The 15,266-nt window shown below is 45.3% G+C and overlaps 1 protein-coding gene and 1 pseudogene across 2 annotated transcripts in view; one reads left to right on the forward strand and one right to left on the reverse strand.

Annotated features, from left to right (window-relative positions):
* Positions 1-275: 275 nt before the first annotated feature.
* LOC102915711 (large ribosomal subunit protein uL15 pseudogene) lies at positions 276-807 on the reverse strand (annotated as a pseudogene).
* A 3,106-nt stretch (positions 808-3,913) lies between these two features.
* The window catches only part of Ca8 (carbonic anhydrase 8), a 104,510-nt gene continuing 93,157 nt past the window's right edge, over positions 3,914-15,266 (forward strand). Inside the window, exons 1-2 of one of the 2 annotated variants that reach the window (XM_076563934.1) lie at positions 3,914-4,104; positions 4,893-5,084. In XM_076563934.1, the coding sequence (XP_076420049.1) occupies positions 4,005-4,104; positions 4,893-5,084 (292 nt within the window). In that variant the 5' untranslated portion in view covers positions 3,914-4,004. The remainder of the gene's footprint in view (positions 4,105-4,892; positions 5,085-15,266) is intronic. The other variant, XM_006989084.4, reaches the window with a different exon arrangement.

Genomic DNA, 15,266 nt, shown 5'->3' on the forward strand with positions numbered 1-15,266 from the left:
GAATCTAAGTCGGCACACCACAGAGACACTTGTACCTGCATGGTTATTGCTGCTCTATTCACAACACCCAGGAAATGGACCAGATTGGATGTCCACCAACAAATAAATGGATAGAGAAAATGTACATACCCATAATGGAATTTTAGTCAGTTATAAGGAAGAATGAAATTATGACACCTGCAGGAAAAGTGAAAAGTGAATAAAATTAGAGTGCATTATGTTATGCCACACAAGCCAGACTCAGAAAGACACAAATTTCTCTCTCTCTCTCTCTCTTTTTTTTTGAAAATGTTAGCATTTAATTAACCTCTTTGGGTGGCTTCAAGCCACCAGGACACAGGCACCTCCAACACCCTTTATCTTCTCTTCAGCTCTTCTGCTGAAAAATTTGGCTTTCACGATGACAGGCTGCTTAGGGAGCTTTCCCTTCCCCAGGACTTTGTAGAAGCCCGATCGCACAACATCAATGATGGGAGCAGCTCCAGTCTTGTTCTTTGCAGCATTGACGCGTGTCTGCTCACTGACCAGCGTCCACAATGTATCCAGGCTGACAGTCGGACAGAAGCTCTGGGTCCTCTTTAAGTGGTAATGTCTCATACCAACTTTCCCAAAGTAACCTGGATGATATCTGTCGAAGTTGATCCTGTGGTGATGCATGCCTCCAGCAACACCGCGGCCTCTTGGGTGCTTGCGGTGTTTACCGATGCTGCCGTGGCCGTGGCTCACGTGGCCCCGGAGTTTCCGGGTCTTCCTCAGTCTAGATGGCATGGCGGCAGAAGAACGGAAAGAGCACATTTTTCTCTTATATGTGAAATGCAGATCTAAATTTATGTATGTGTGCACAGGCGCGTGCGCGCCACACACACACACACACACACACACACACACACACACACGACCTGAAAGTACAAAGGGGGATATTAGACAGAGGAAGAGGCTGAAGGGCAAGGGGCAGGAGGCAATAAGGGAGTGCAGTGGAATAGATGTGGCATGGGCGCAGAAGGAGATACTGTCTGTGAGGTGGAAGAGGACCATCAAGAGAAGAGGAGGAGGGATGGGGAAAGCAGAGAAAGTTGAGTAAAATGAAATGCACGCATGACATTTTAACAGTGAAACTGTAACTTGTTTGTGGGCAGAAGTAGGTTTTATTCCTTTGGGGTCATCCACGGACTCTACTGCTGAAGATCTGGAATTAAAATCCGCATAGAGAGCATTTGTCATGCACAGGCTAGCTCTCCTGTCAAGGAATTCCTGGAGGATGAGGAGCATGCAAGGTGAGGAAGGTGGCAGCTAGGATCTAAACTCATCCACGCACTAAGCAAGTCTTGGCAGAGTAGACAAGGATGAGAAAGATCGATTGGGAGGATGGGAAAATGCAGGAGCTCTGAGAAGAGATCTCTCTCTCTCTCTCTCTCTGCTCCTCTGACATCTAGTGGAGATTGTTCCTTCCAGGGATCTCTGCTTAGAGCAAATGACATTTAGTTATACAGATCTTAGTTTTAAGAAATTGTTCTGATGATATGGTGTGACCTCAGTTATGCAAACACTGTGAACAAATGATGACAATTTAAAGACTCAAATCCGACATTAGCTTAAGAGGGACCCCAAGCCAGTAGATACTTCCGTTCATTATATGAAGCATGGATATTTTTAGATTCTGACATTGGATTTGGTAGTGCTTGCTCTAGCCTGTCAATTAAAGAATTGGCCTATATCTTTGATCTGTGTTTAGATTTTCTGTTGACAGAACTTTATAATAGCTAGAACTAGAAATGCCATCTTTGGTGGTGATATAGCAGGGGACCTAGGAGAGGTCTTAAGGTGTTGATAATTAGCAGTGTGTGAAGCACACGGTCTCAAAGCAATTAAGGATGGTAATTGAATATTTGGTTGCAAAGCAGAACGGCTCATATGTAGCTGGAGGTACTGCTTGCTTGAGTTACATTATACAAATGAGGTTGAAAATCCAGAAAGAACGAATGTGGGCCAAACAAATGCTTGTCTCACACAGAGCCACATTTTTTGAATAGTAGAGCCTTGTTGCTTTATGTGACACTATTGGCTGCAAACTTCAATATTAAACATGTAAACTTTTAGCCTATCTCTTGTAAATATGGCACACCATTTACTCATGGAAAACTTAGCGGCCAAGGAGAGTCTACAGTCATTTGATTTGGTAAACACTTCCACGTTCATGTACTTTAAATGCAATTAGTGGTCACACGATGGGCCACAATGTCACATCTATGCTCATTTGGGAGGCATAGGGGAATATTATTGATGAGTTCAGAATGGCCCAGGGATTTTATCATAGACATCCTGTATAACCTTCTTATGGACTTCATAAGCTATGACATTTGATTAATGTGAAAATATATACAAGAAACTCAAAACAAATCTAGTCTTGTGAAAAAGTTTTCAAGAAAAGTGAAAAAGAAATGCAAAATTCCCTTTAGTGGAACATCTGCAGAAACTGGTGGATGTTTTTCCTCAGTGCTTATGGGAGAGTGGGCTGCATCGGTCTGCCTGGGGCTTATTAAGGCAGAGGATAGAATGCCACTAAATATGTGGGAAGGCTTAGAATGCAGGCTGAATTTAGTGTCTGGCTATTTCTGTCCTCTGGATGGGAAAGTAAGTTGTACAGCCTCTATGATAAAGAAAAGAAATGATATATGCTTGAAATCCACAGGTTATATCAGTGCTGAAGCTGGTCATCTCCTGACTTTTTCTCCTTAACCTCCATCGGCTTTCTGAAGATGTATGTAACAGATGGTGATTTTTTTTTTTTTTTTAAAGTTAAGATTCTAGCAGGCAGTGAAGGATAGGAACCCAGCACCTTAAAGTTCCACAATTAATCACCTCCATCCTGTTTGAGGAACTAGCTTGCATAAAGATGTTATGATCTAGGAACCACAGTCCATTAACCACAGTCCATTTTGGAGTGTGCACAGGGTATATAAAACGTAAATTGTACTCCAGGCCTGGAGCCGAGCTTATTATGCAAATACATCTCCTAAAAATGTGGAGTAAAGGAGCTTAGGGTTAGTGAACAGGGCCGGATCACAAGAATGAAGCATTAGCCTGTGTGTGGTTGGGAAACACGGTTCAGAGGTAACGACTTGACCTCTTTGGATCTGGGAAAGTTCCTGTTTGTTTCGTAATGTGTGCATTTCACGAGGGCTTGGGAGCTGTGTAAGCAGTAAGGTGAGTCTGCAGCAGTACCACAAACTTAAGAAAGTGGAACCAAACACCCTGTTTCATCGTCGTTGAAATACATTTAGTAAAAACCTCCCAAACTATACCACTTCTTGATGCTAAATTTTTCTTTTTTTTTCTGAAATGTTTATATGAATTTCTTGGGAAAAAATTCTATACTCATTTTCACTTTGCTCTAAGGACGAATTAAAAAGTAAAACCAGCTCTCAAAGACAACTCCCCAGGCCATGGTAGTGCATTCCTGCGATCCCAGTGTTTGCACAGTGGAAGCCTGTGAAGTTCAAGGTCATCCCTTTCTCTACGGGGAGGAGTTTGAAGCCAGCTTGGTCTCCTTGAGACCCCGTCTCACAAAACCAGGCCCAACAAAACTAACGGGTAAATGATGGGAAATAAACCGTTTGACCAGAGTCTTACTGAGTCATGGTCTTCAAGCCCCCTCCCAAAGCAAGGCAACCCATCCGCCCTTCAGGGAATTGCCGGGAGCAATGAGAGGGCCCAGGCCAGGCGTGTCCTGGGGTCCCGCGGCTTCTGGGAGGGCTCTGAGGTCTCAGGCGCAGCAGGCTTTCTGGGGAGCAGCAGCCCCAGCTCGGCTTTGGCAGGCTGCTCGGTGTGTGTTCCTGTGTTAGGGGGGTGTGAGTCGGGGGCGGGTCCTCGGGCCGGACACGCCCCCCACCGGCCTTAAAACGCTCGCCCGCGCCCGACCCGCCGCCGCTGGCGCTCGCGGGGACTGCCAGGCTCCGCGCGGCCCCCAGCCCCGCGCCTGTCGCGTCCGCGCCGCACAGTTGCCCATGGCTGACCTGAGCTTCATCGAGGATGCAGTCGCCTTCCCCGAGAAGGAGGAAGACGAGGAGGAGGAGGAAGAGGGCGTGGAATGGGGTTACGAAGAAGGTAGGCTCGCGGGGCTGCTGCCGCGGCTTCTCTGCCCCACGCGGTTCTGCGCTTTCCGCTCCGAAGCTGCCCCACTGCGGCTCGCACCTGCTGCACCCAGGCAGCCCAGCCCGGAGCAGACCTGAAACCCAGTTGCTTTCTAGTCTTGGGAAGTCCAATCAAATGCGCTTTAGAAAACGCGTCCCGGATTGCAAGCTAAGTCAGTGCTCTTGGTGACTTTAAAAGGAGTTTCCTAAATCTGTCCCTGAAGACCCAGGGCTCCTAATATCCATTAGTGTCCATGCTCACTGTATACACGGGAAAAAAAAAAAAAAAAAAAAAAAAAAAACAAAACAGTGCAACGGAGTTCATAAATATATGTATGGGATACTGTATTTGCTTTTTAAACAAATGGTGCTCCTTAGCATTACGGGTTTCCGCTGTCTCTGAGCTTGTTGAACGTTGCAGATATTTTCTAAGTATTGCATTATAATTGAACTGAGGAGCAGAGGAAATTTCTGTGTTTTTTTTTCTAATTACTTAAAGTGACTTAAGTTTCTTAAATCCCCAAATCAAGGCATCTGTGTGCACAGATATAAACACGCAGTAAAAGATTGTGTGTGTGATATTATATTTGACAACAGATCACTCACACAATGAATGTGAAAACCCATACACATTTCTCAAATTTCATTTGTGTACACATGGTAGTCACAGCTACAATGTCAAGGATTATGAGCTTTTATGTTATATTTTACTATTACTAACTTAAAAAATCCTATTCTCAATTTTTGTCATTTTCTTGTCAGGTGTTGAGTGGGGCTTGGTGTTTCCTGATGCTAACGGGGAGTACCAGTCTCCTATCAACCTGAACTCCAGAGAAGCCAGGTACGACCCCTCGCTGCTGGATGTACGCCTGTCTCCAAATTACGTGGTCTGCCGGGACTGTGAAGTCACCAACGATGGACACACCATTCAAGTTATCCTGAAGTCAAAATCAGGTATTTTGGAAAGCATGTTTTTGCGTTGTTGTGAGCAAGTGGACAATCTCTGATTTAATTTGTATGGTTTAAAAGGTGGTACCAATGCAGTTCCTATTTTCATAGTTCTTTACAAGATACGTTTTCTGTGGATTATTTTCTAAAATAGCGTGAAGGGCTAAGAGGGTAAATGACGGCTGTCTCAGCTGGCTGTCCTCCCAAAGCTGTGCCTGGCGCTGCCTCTGATGCTTGAACAAACATTTACTGACCTGTGAGGAACAGAGTCCGTACACAGGCATGCTTCTTTGAGTTGTTCTGCTGTGCATTTTGTTCTAAATTACTGATTAGCTGAAATCATTTAATTATAATTCTTTGTTTTACAGTTTGTGAAACCAAAGATCAGAATTTATAGATGTCATTGATGTCCGTATTCAAGATAAACCTTTCAAATTGAATTTCCCTTCTCTATTATTGACAAGAATAATTTTAATAACAGTTAAAAGCATCCTCTGAACTTAGCCAGATATTTATATGGAAACGTAGCTCTTGGTTTTGTTTATTTTTAACTTCTTGAACCTAGTTGAAATGAATCTGAAATGTTTTGTGGGAAAATTAAATTTCCAGGGAAATTGGTTTTTAGCTTAAATGTAGGAGAGAGGAAAGCAGGTTTTTTTTTTTTTTTCTTTAAAGAACTAAGCATTAACATTGTGTTTTTCAAGGGGAATAATGACTGTTTTCCTCTTGGGAAGATCGTGACGTTCAAGTATGTTGAACGTTGACGTGCTTCACAAACAGGCTGTGCTTGCATTAATTCCAAATTAATTTTGGAATTTCAACCCATAAAGCCTTTAGGTCTGTCACTGGGCAAGGAAGGCATTGACTCCTTCCTTTAAGTCACCATGTTTCAGGGCTTTATTCGAAATCTGTGAGGCAGAACATAAATCCTTTGTAGCTGTTGAGTTTAATCAAGGAGGGGACAGCTCCCGAAGGACAGTGCGTGTGTGTGTGTGTGTGTGTGTGTGTGTGTGTGTGTGTGTGTGTGTGTGTGTGTAGTTTGTTTTTCACTAAGTCCACATATTGAACTTTGAGCGTAAATCAGGATGTTTCGGAGATGTTTACCTCTGGTCACTGTGTATTCTGCATTGTACTTTGTGTATGCCTCTGCCCTCTCCGCCCTGCCCTCCACTCCTGAGGGGTACCAAGAGCTGCCTGTACCTCTGTCCTGATGCAGGCTCTGTCCTCCTCTCCTCTGGGGGCTTTCCTCCCGCACGCGCCCTGCTTCTTTCAGTCACTGAGTGATCTCTCCCTTTGATATTTCAGCAAACTTAAAAATTAATTCGTGCTGTGCATGGAGGTGCACACCTCTAATCCCAGTGCTTCAGAGGCAGAGGAAGGTTGACCTCTCTGAGTCCAGGCTAGCCTGGTCTACACAGGAAACACTTACCTAAAAAAGCCAAGTAGCTGAAAGACCATGTCTTGATTAGTTTATTACTTTTTTTCTAGGATATTTCAACTTCTCTAAGGAATTGTTTTTAAACTCTAAACATCATTATTTATTTAAGTTTTTTCTTTATCAAAATGGACTACAGACATAATTTGAATAGTTAGCTTTTTCTACGTTTTTCTCTACCCTAACTACAGCCTATCTCATACCACCTACAACTTCTGTTTTTCTAGTAACAACTACTTTGAACCTTCAAGAATTATATATTTGTTTTTTTGTAATTATGATTTGATTACCTTCTTTACCCCAAACCCTCCCATATACTTTTTCTTGTTTTTTTCATTCATTGTTATATACATATATGTAAATGTACATGCATATATATTCCTAAATGTATAATACAACCTGCTCAGTCTGTATGTGACTTAGGTGTTTGCTTTCAGGGCTGAACGTATTAAAATGGTTTCTCTTGTGTTTCTTATTAACGTATTTATGTTATTTGCTCTGATATTTAGGCGCTCCCCAGGCTCCCTGCTGAGGAAGAGGAGGTGGGTCTTCTTATAAGCCTCTCCTGTCCTGCTTTTGCCCCACAAGCCTAAATTGTAGTTATTAAAATTAATACTCAAAACATTATTACACCTGCCATTTCTGCCCGAGACTATATTCTGTTTTTCTTTATGGAAAAATGTTTTCCCCTGGAGTTACTGTATTTTTGTTTATTTATTTTTAAAATTACCTAACAGGAATTCACTTTTAACTCTGAGAGATGATAGGTCCTGTCTCAGCACATTCGAAGGCATCACGTGGTCCTTCCTTCTTGTCCTTTCTGCTGCCCCTTGGAGCTGTTCTTCTCTGTCTGGACTGACACTGAAAAGCTTCTCATTTTTCTCTCTCACTTTTAGTTTCTAAAAACTGATACCGATTGTTTGATTTAATTTCCTTTTGAATTTCACCATTCAGTGTTTCAAGAAAATGAGACCTTTCTTCATTCTTTTCTGTTGCCTTCTTCCTGGATTTTTGTTTATTCTGGGTTCCTTCTCTGTCAGCTCAGCTCTGTCCTTTCATTTGGAGGTCCTTGTCAAGCACCTAGTGTCCAGCTCTCTGCTGCTACTTAAGAGTGACTCTAAAATGAGGTCTAGAAGCTTGGTTCATGAAGGGAGGGGCTGCCATGTGGTCACATGGTCAGTGATGGAATCAGACAGTGACCTAGCTCTGTGGGAGAGATAGCTCTGGAGGTTGGCTCAGTGTCCTGGGACTTTACCTGCTTGCTATTTCTGCTTTTCTGGGGGGCAGTGGGTGGGTGGGGAGGGAGGGTTGTCCCACTTGTGGATGTTTGCATTCTGTCCATCGTCAACAGCCAAGAGAATGTCACCATATGCTGTGTTTGTATTCTCTGTTCACCTGCCAGGGACTACGAAGGCAGTTGTTTGACTATGGAGAATGCAGTGCAAAGTGAGCCACTCTTTTTAGAGATCTTCATTTCCTGTTTGTAGTTTCCCACTCTGTGCCTCCACTCACATCCAGGTACACCCAGTGCCCCTCGGTTCTCAGTCTGCCCTGGTGTGTCTTTCCTTTTGGCTGCTGTGACAAAATGTGATTTATAAATATCAGGAATGTCTCAGTTAGGGTTTCTGTTGCTGTGAAGAGACACTGTGGCCATGTCAACTCTTAGAAAGGAAAACATTTAGTTGGGTGGCTTACAGTTCAGAGGTTCTGTCCATTATCATCACGGTGGGACGTGGCGGCACGCGGGCAGACGTGGTGCTGGAGAGGGAGCTGAGAGTCCTACATCTTGCACAGGCAGGAGGAAGTGGTCTACCTCACCGGGTTTAGCTTGAGTTGAGGAGACATCGAAGCTCACCCCACAGTGGCACACTTCCTCCAACAGAGCCACACCCTGAACCAGTGCCACTCCCTTTGGGGCATTTTCTTTTACACCACCACAAGGAGTTTCTCATTTCCAGAAATCTGCGAAGTCTCAGCTCAGGGTTGTACAGATGCAGCATCTGAGGAGAACCGTGCTCTGCTGCATAGACGGCACCCAAAGCTGTGTCCTATGAGAGGACCGAGCCGACGCCATAACAGGCTGCTCAGTCTTCTCTCGGAGATCAAGCCTCAGACCCTGCTTTAGGGAACTGAGCAGGCAGTTTCTGAGGAAGACCCACAGACAAAGGGCAATTAATCACTGGTGCCACTGACAACAGGGACAAGGGAGATAGGATGCACCAAGAATGGGCCACTGAGTCAACCCCCCACAGCCAGCGTGTACTAGACCATCCAGCCTCCACAGCAGCTCAAGGACAAAGCCTGGGATTTGTCCAGGCTTGTCAAAATTGGAAAAGCTGTGGCCTTAATCAACCCCTGACTAGCCCTAACCACTTATAACATACTAATATGATTGCCACTTGCTTAAGCCAAACCTATCTAAAATGACCTAACTATTCTAGGAACTCCCCTTAGCTATGCTTAAAAGGAGCCCACTCATCTGTTTCAGGGTCTTTGGCATCTTCCCTTTGCATAGGATGGACAGTCCCAGCATGCTGGGATAATAAATGCTCTTGTTGATTGCATATGTGGATGATGGTCTTTTGTGAAACTTCTCCAGGACCTTAACATCCTCAAGTTGCAGAGGGTAAAGGGAACACTCTTTCTGTTCTCCAGGGTAGAATGCTAATCGCCTGAGCATCTCTAGCGAGGCTGCACTTGGGAGCTGGCTTCAGTAGGCCCAGTCCTGTGGCGGGTGCGTCTCCAGGGGGCGTCTCTGCTGCTTTACTAAATCAGAATTTCAGGCCAACCAGCTTGGCCAACCCTTGGCTTCTTTGGCGTTTCTCTGCTGCTTTTAAATTCCACCCTTGGCCATTCTGCCCTGGCACATTCCGCTCTTTTGTGTCGTGAGGTTTGAAGAGGGACGGAAGCACTTTGAGGAAGGAGGTTCTCCTTGATAACAGTGTGGTGTCTTTTAAATTTCATTCATTTATTAATCTGTTGGTTATTTTTTTGTTTTGTTTTTGAGATAGGATCTCGGTTAAGTTATCCAGGCTGGACTGAGAATCACTGTGTATTGGAGATGGTTTTGAACTCCCAGCAATCCTTCTGCCTCTGTCTCCCACATGCTAGTATTACAGGCGTGAGTACCATGTCCCACTCACGTGCTTTCAAAAAACATTGCTTATTTTTGTTATTAGTGTGTGTGTACGGTGTGTGTATGTGTGTGTGTGTGTGTGTGTGTGTGTGTGTGTATGGTGTGTGTGTATATGGTGTGTGTGTGTGTGTGTGTGTATGTATGGTGTGTGTGTGTGTATGTGTTTTGTGGCTTTATTCATGGGGAGGTCAAAGGGCAATTTTATGGCCCTACATCTCCTTCTACCTTTACATGGATTCTTGGGATCAAATTCAGATTATCAGGCATTGTAGAAAGTGCTATTACCTGATGATTCATTTTGCTGGCCCACAAATTAACCTTTTAAAGTAAAAAATATTCACAGGAAAAGTGCAAGTGTTCTTTTATTATTATTATTATTATTATTATTATTATTATTATTATTATTAAGGAATTAAAGGTGACTTTTTATTACCTGCTGTGTTGAGATCTTAGTTTCTTTGAGAATGCCTTCGGCTGTGAACATTTGGTCATTTTTTCTTTTCTTTTTATTTTTTTCCTGTTTTTATTATAAAAAACAAAAACAAAAACCTCACAAAGAGTTACCTAAATGAGGACACCATTTTTGTAGTATAATTTCAGCATTTATGCTTCACAAACCAAAGTCGTTAGTGTCACCCTGATGACGCAGTTCCTGTATATGGTCACATCTGGAAACGCTGCCTTGCGGTGAACTTGAGGCATTTCTTGAGCCCAGGGACTAGCCTCCCTACCCTGGAGTTCTGATGAGCCTTTCTCAGGCTGAGGCCACAGGGATCTTCCCATGTGCTCTCCCCAGTGGGAACTGTAAAAGCCTATCAGACTCCGGCTTTGCTGGGTTGAAATGATGTGTGCCAACCCTCTAGCTGGCCTCTCACACAGTTGTCCAAGGGTCGTTTTAGTTCCGACTGCCTTCTCCCTGCCAGTTCTTCACCATCCTTAGCATTCTGGGCTGTCTAGGCTTCCTTCCCAGTGCTCCTCCCACACAGGCACTGCAGTGTAGAGACTGTGCGCTGCTCTGTTTTGTGTTGTTTCCGCCAACGGACAGGCCCTACATTGCGTCCTTTGGCAGGTTGGGACAGCCTCTGCTTGAACAGCCCAGGGAAGGAAAGTCAGTCCACTGAGGAACACATTCTGCCCCTGAGCAATTCCACACGTCGGGAAGTTCTATGGCTTCCCCATTATGTCTGTTTTAGAGTTCTGGACCTACACAGAGCGTATGTATCAGGCTTTCACAGACATCCTTTGGAACACCACTGTCATTCCGTCAGGCAGGTGCCATTTTTCCTTTCTGACACACTCTCTCTCTCTTTTTTTTTTTTTTTTTAAAACTCTTACTCTTTGGGGGGCCCACCACCCAGCTCCCAAATAATTACACACAGAGAGACTTGTTCTTACTTTTGAATTCCTGGTCTTAGCTTGGCTTGTTTCTAGTCAGTTTTTCTTAAATTATCTCATCTACCTTTTGCCTGTGGGCTTTTATCTTTCTCTGTCCTATATACCTTTCTTTACCTCTTACTCCATGGCTTGCTGTGTGGCTGGGTGGCTGGCTCCTGATGTCCTCTCTCCTTCTTTTCTCTCTCCTCTATTTACTCTTCCCAGATTTCTCCTCCTATTTAGTCTCTTGGCCTGCCAGCCACACCCATTTTCTCTCCTGCCCAGCTATTGGCCATACAGTTCTTTATTAGGCCAACCAGGTGACCAGATGTTTTAGGCAGGCACAGTAACACAGCTTCACAGAGTTAAACAAATGCAACATGAAAGAACGCAACACATCTTTGCATCACTAAACAAATGTTCCTCAGCATAAACGAATGTAACCCATCTTCAACTAATATTCCACAACATGATACATGTGTTCCTTCAAGTCCAGACAAGTCCTGTCCTTTGCCTCTCCACACTTACTGATTGCTTACCGCAGCAGCACAAACTCCCTTGTCTGTAAAGCCTAAGCAGACACGCTCAGCCAGGACAACAAAGGCCTGGAAATGGCTACTGGCTGTCTGATTTACCTGTAGTGATGGGAGGGGAGGGCCTGGACAGAGCATGCCTCGTGTGCCAGATGTTTGATGTGTCAGGAGAAGCTGGAGGTGCACCTGTGCAGCAAACACACTTGCTCTGGTTTCCTTTGGCTGACAGTGCATTTGGCAAGGTTATATTTTTATCTTATGCAAAAAGTTACATGCTTTGGGTGTGGTAAATATAAGTCAGAGACAGAGCCATTGAAGGGAGATTGTTCAGGGAAAATTCTTAGAGGAGGGTTTGGGGAGGAAGTAGGAATTGAAGTCATCTTGAAGGGTAAATATGCTTGTAGGTTGGTGAGATATGGAGCAGAGAGCTACAGAACGCACAAGGATTTGGGGGAAATGTAGAGATGGTGGTATAAGGAAAGGCAGGTCTTTTAGCACACCTGGAAGATGTATTTGTGGTAAAGGGATCAATGGGAAGTATAAGAGTGAGGGTGTGTTAGAGCAGTCTTGAGGGATCGTGAACAGAGTCTAAAGAACGAGACTCCTTCTCCCCCACAGGAGTCTTAAGTGCCATGTTGAACTAGGAAAGTTAACCTGGTAGCACAGGATGAGCTGGGATGTAGGAGAGATGAGGATCTGGTTAAACTCAGGGCAAGAGAGGAAGTGACCCAAAGACTGAGGCCATTTCGGTACCCGGCAGGAAAGTAGGGCTGACCCAGGGCTTTACTGAGGGATAGAGTGCAGAGTGATGAGTGAGTGTGTGGAGTAGGGGAGAGGAGGGAATGGGTGGAGATGGGCAGGAGTGGAACCCTCGAGACTGGACCATGGTTTGGGTCCTGTCGCCGTCTGTTTCTGTACTAGGTCTGCTCAGAAGCGGCGGAGTCACACTGGGCCTGTTTGGCCCATTTCCACATCCTACTGGTTATTAATTTACCAGGACACTTGCCCCGCCTTCTTGAGCTGAAGAAGTTATCTAAAGCTATCACATACATCATTTGATTTCTCAAGACTGATGGATGGCAGGAATCTTCACATGTGAGGTATACAGAATGAGAAAATTGAACATATTTATGATGATAGGAAAAATAGCATAAATATTAAAATATAATGATACCAGTTCTCATTTATTGGCAGTGGATATGTTCTCAGATCCCAAAGATTGTGCTAAATTTTCTCTATACTGTTTTTCTAGTTATATATACTTATGATCAAGTTTACCTTATAAGTGAGGCACACAGTACAAAATTAGCAGCACTATGTAATAATCATATAAAAATTATATGGGTGAAGTCTATATGTTTGAAAATTTTGATTGAGTACTTTCAGTTTGTGGTTGAATGAAGGTAATAGAAACCACAGAAGGTGATTACAGTAAGGATACATTTCTAGTGGGAACAGTGTATACTTAGGTGTATGGCATTGCCCAGGCCCACGTGATAGCACATTACTCCATCTAACTACAAAGGGTAAATACTTGTTTTCTTTATGAAATGTGGTCTTGCTATTAGTCCAGGCTGAAGTCCAGTTCTCCACCCTCTTGCTTCCCCTTTGAGTACCGGGGTTCCAGCAAGTCCCCTGTGCTCAGTAAAGAGATTTTTAACTGTCCATTAGCATAGGAGAAACTGCAAATCACTCTGGCTCATTTGTGTTGCCCACTGCAACTTCTTACAGCAACTTTAATTATTTATTTATAACTCCCAATCTAAGTTTAGGCTAGACAGTCATTCCCAATCCTTCCTCCCTGGTGTGGAGCCTCTGATCACTGGTGACGAAACGGTTTTCTTCTCAGAACACATGTGAACCAGTCGGTACCTCGAGCCTTTCCCAGACTCTTCTTCCTGCATTGGCTGCTGTTTTCTATTAGAATATAGATGACTATTAGCATATCTTCAAGGTTCAGCTTGGCTGTCATGCCAGGAAGTCTCCATTGATTCTGTGCAATCTTCCTGGTTTTCACTTGACCCTAGCTTGGTGTCCTACTGTCCAAACATTCTCTTCACTGTCTCCGATACTTCTTGGGAACACTGTTTAGGTACTGAGGAGGCCTGTCTGCACTTGGGAGGCCTGTCTGCATTGGGGATGTCTGTCTGCACTGGGGATGTCTGTCTGCACTGGGATGTCTGTCTGCACTGGGGAGGCCTGTCTGCACTGGGATGTCTGTCTGCACTGGGATGTCTGTCTGCACTGGGGAGGCCTGTCTGCACTGGGATGTCTGTCTGCACTGGGATGTCTGTCTGCACTTGGGAGGCCTGTCTGCACTGGGATGTCTGTCTGCACTGGGATGTCTGTCTGCACTGGGATGTCTGTCTGCACTTGGGATGTCTGTCTGCACTGGGATGTCTGTCTGCACTGGGGATGTCTGTCTGCACTGGGATGTCTGTCTGCACTGGGATGTCTGTCTGCACTGGGGATGTCTGTCTGCACTGGGATGTCTGTCTGCACTGGAATGTCTGTCTGCACTGGGATGTCTGTCTGCACTGGGATGTCTGTTGTCTGCACTGGGATGTCTGTCTGCACTGGGATGTCTGTCTGCACTAGGGATGTCTGTCTGCACTGGGATGTCTGTCTGCACTGGAATGTCTGTCTGCACTGGGATGTCTGCACTGGGATGTCTGTCTCTGCACTGGGATGTCTGTCTGCACTGGGATGTCTGTCTGCACTGGGATGTCTGTTTGCACTGGGATGTCTGTCTGCACTGGGATGTCTGTCTGCATTGGGGATGTCTGTCGTCTGCACTGGGATGTCTGTCTGCACTGGGATGTCTGTCTGCACTGGGATATCTGTCTGCACTGGGATGTCTGTCTGCACTGGGGAGGCCTGTCTGCACTGGGATGTCTGTCTGCACTGGGATGTCTGTCTGCACTGGGATGTCTGTCTGCACTGGGATGTCTGTCTGCACTGGGGATGTCTGTCTGCACTTGGGAGGCCTGTCTGCACTGGGATGCCTGTCTGCACTGGGATGTCTGTCTGCACTGGGGAGGCCTGTCTGCACTGGGATGTCTGTCTGCACTTGGGATGTCTGTCTGCACTGGGGATGTCTGTCTGCACTGGGATGTCTGTCGTCTGCACTGGGATGTCTGTCTGCACTGGGATGTCTGTCTGCATTGGGGATGTCTGTCGTCTGCACTGGGATGTCTGTCTGCACTGGGATGTCTGTCTGCACTGGGGATGTGTGTCTGCACTGGGATGTCTGTCTGCACTGGGATGTCTGTCGTCTGCACTGGGATGTCTGTCTGCACTGGGATGTCTGTCTGCACTGGGGATGTCTGTCTGCACTGGGATGTCTGTCTGCACTGGGGATGTCTGTCTGCACTGGGATGTCTGTCTGCACTGGGATGTCTGTCTGCACTGGGATGTCTGTCTGCACTGGGATGTCTGTCTGCATTGGGGATGTCTGTCGTCTGCACTGGGATGTCTGTCTGCACTGGGATGTCTGTCGTCTGCACTGGGATGTCTGTCGTCTGCACTGGGATGTCTGTCTGCACTGGGATGTCTGTCGTCTGCACTGGGATGTCTGTCTGCACTGGGATGTCTGTCTGCACTAGGGATGTCTGTCTGCACTGGGATGTCTGTCTGCACTGGGGATGTCTGTCTGCACTGGGATGTCTGTCTGCACTGGGATGTCTGTCTGCACTGGGATGTCTGTCTGC

Source organism: Peromyscus maniculatus, chromosome 2 (genome assembly GCF_049852395.1).
Source record: "Peromyscus maniculatus bairdii isolate BWxNUB_F1_BW_parent chromosome 2, HU_Pman_BW_mat_3.1, whole genome shotgun sequence".
In the NCBI taxonomy this organism is placed as follows: Eukaryota; Metazoa; Chordata; class Mammalia; order Rodentia; family Cricetidae; genus Peromyscus; species Peromyscus maniculatus.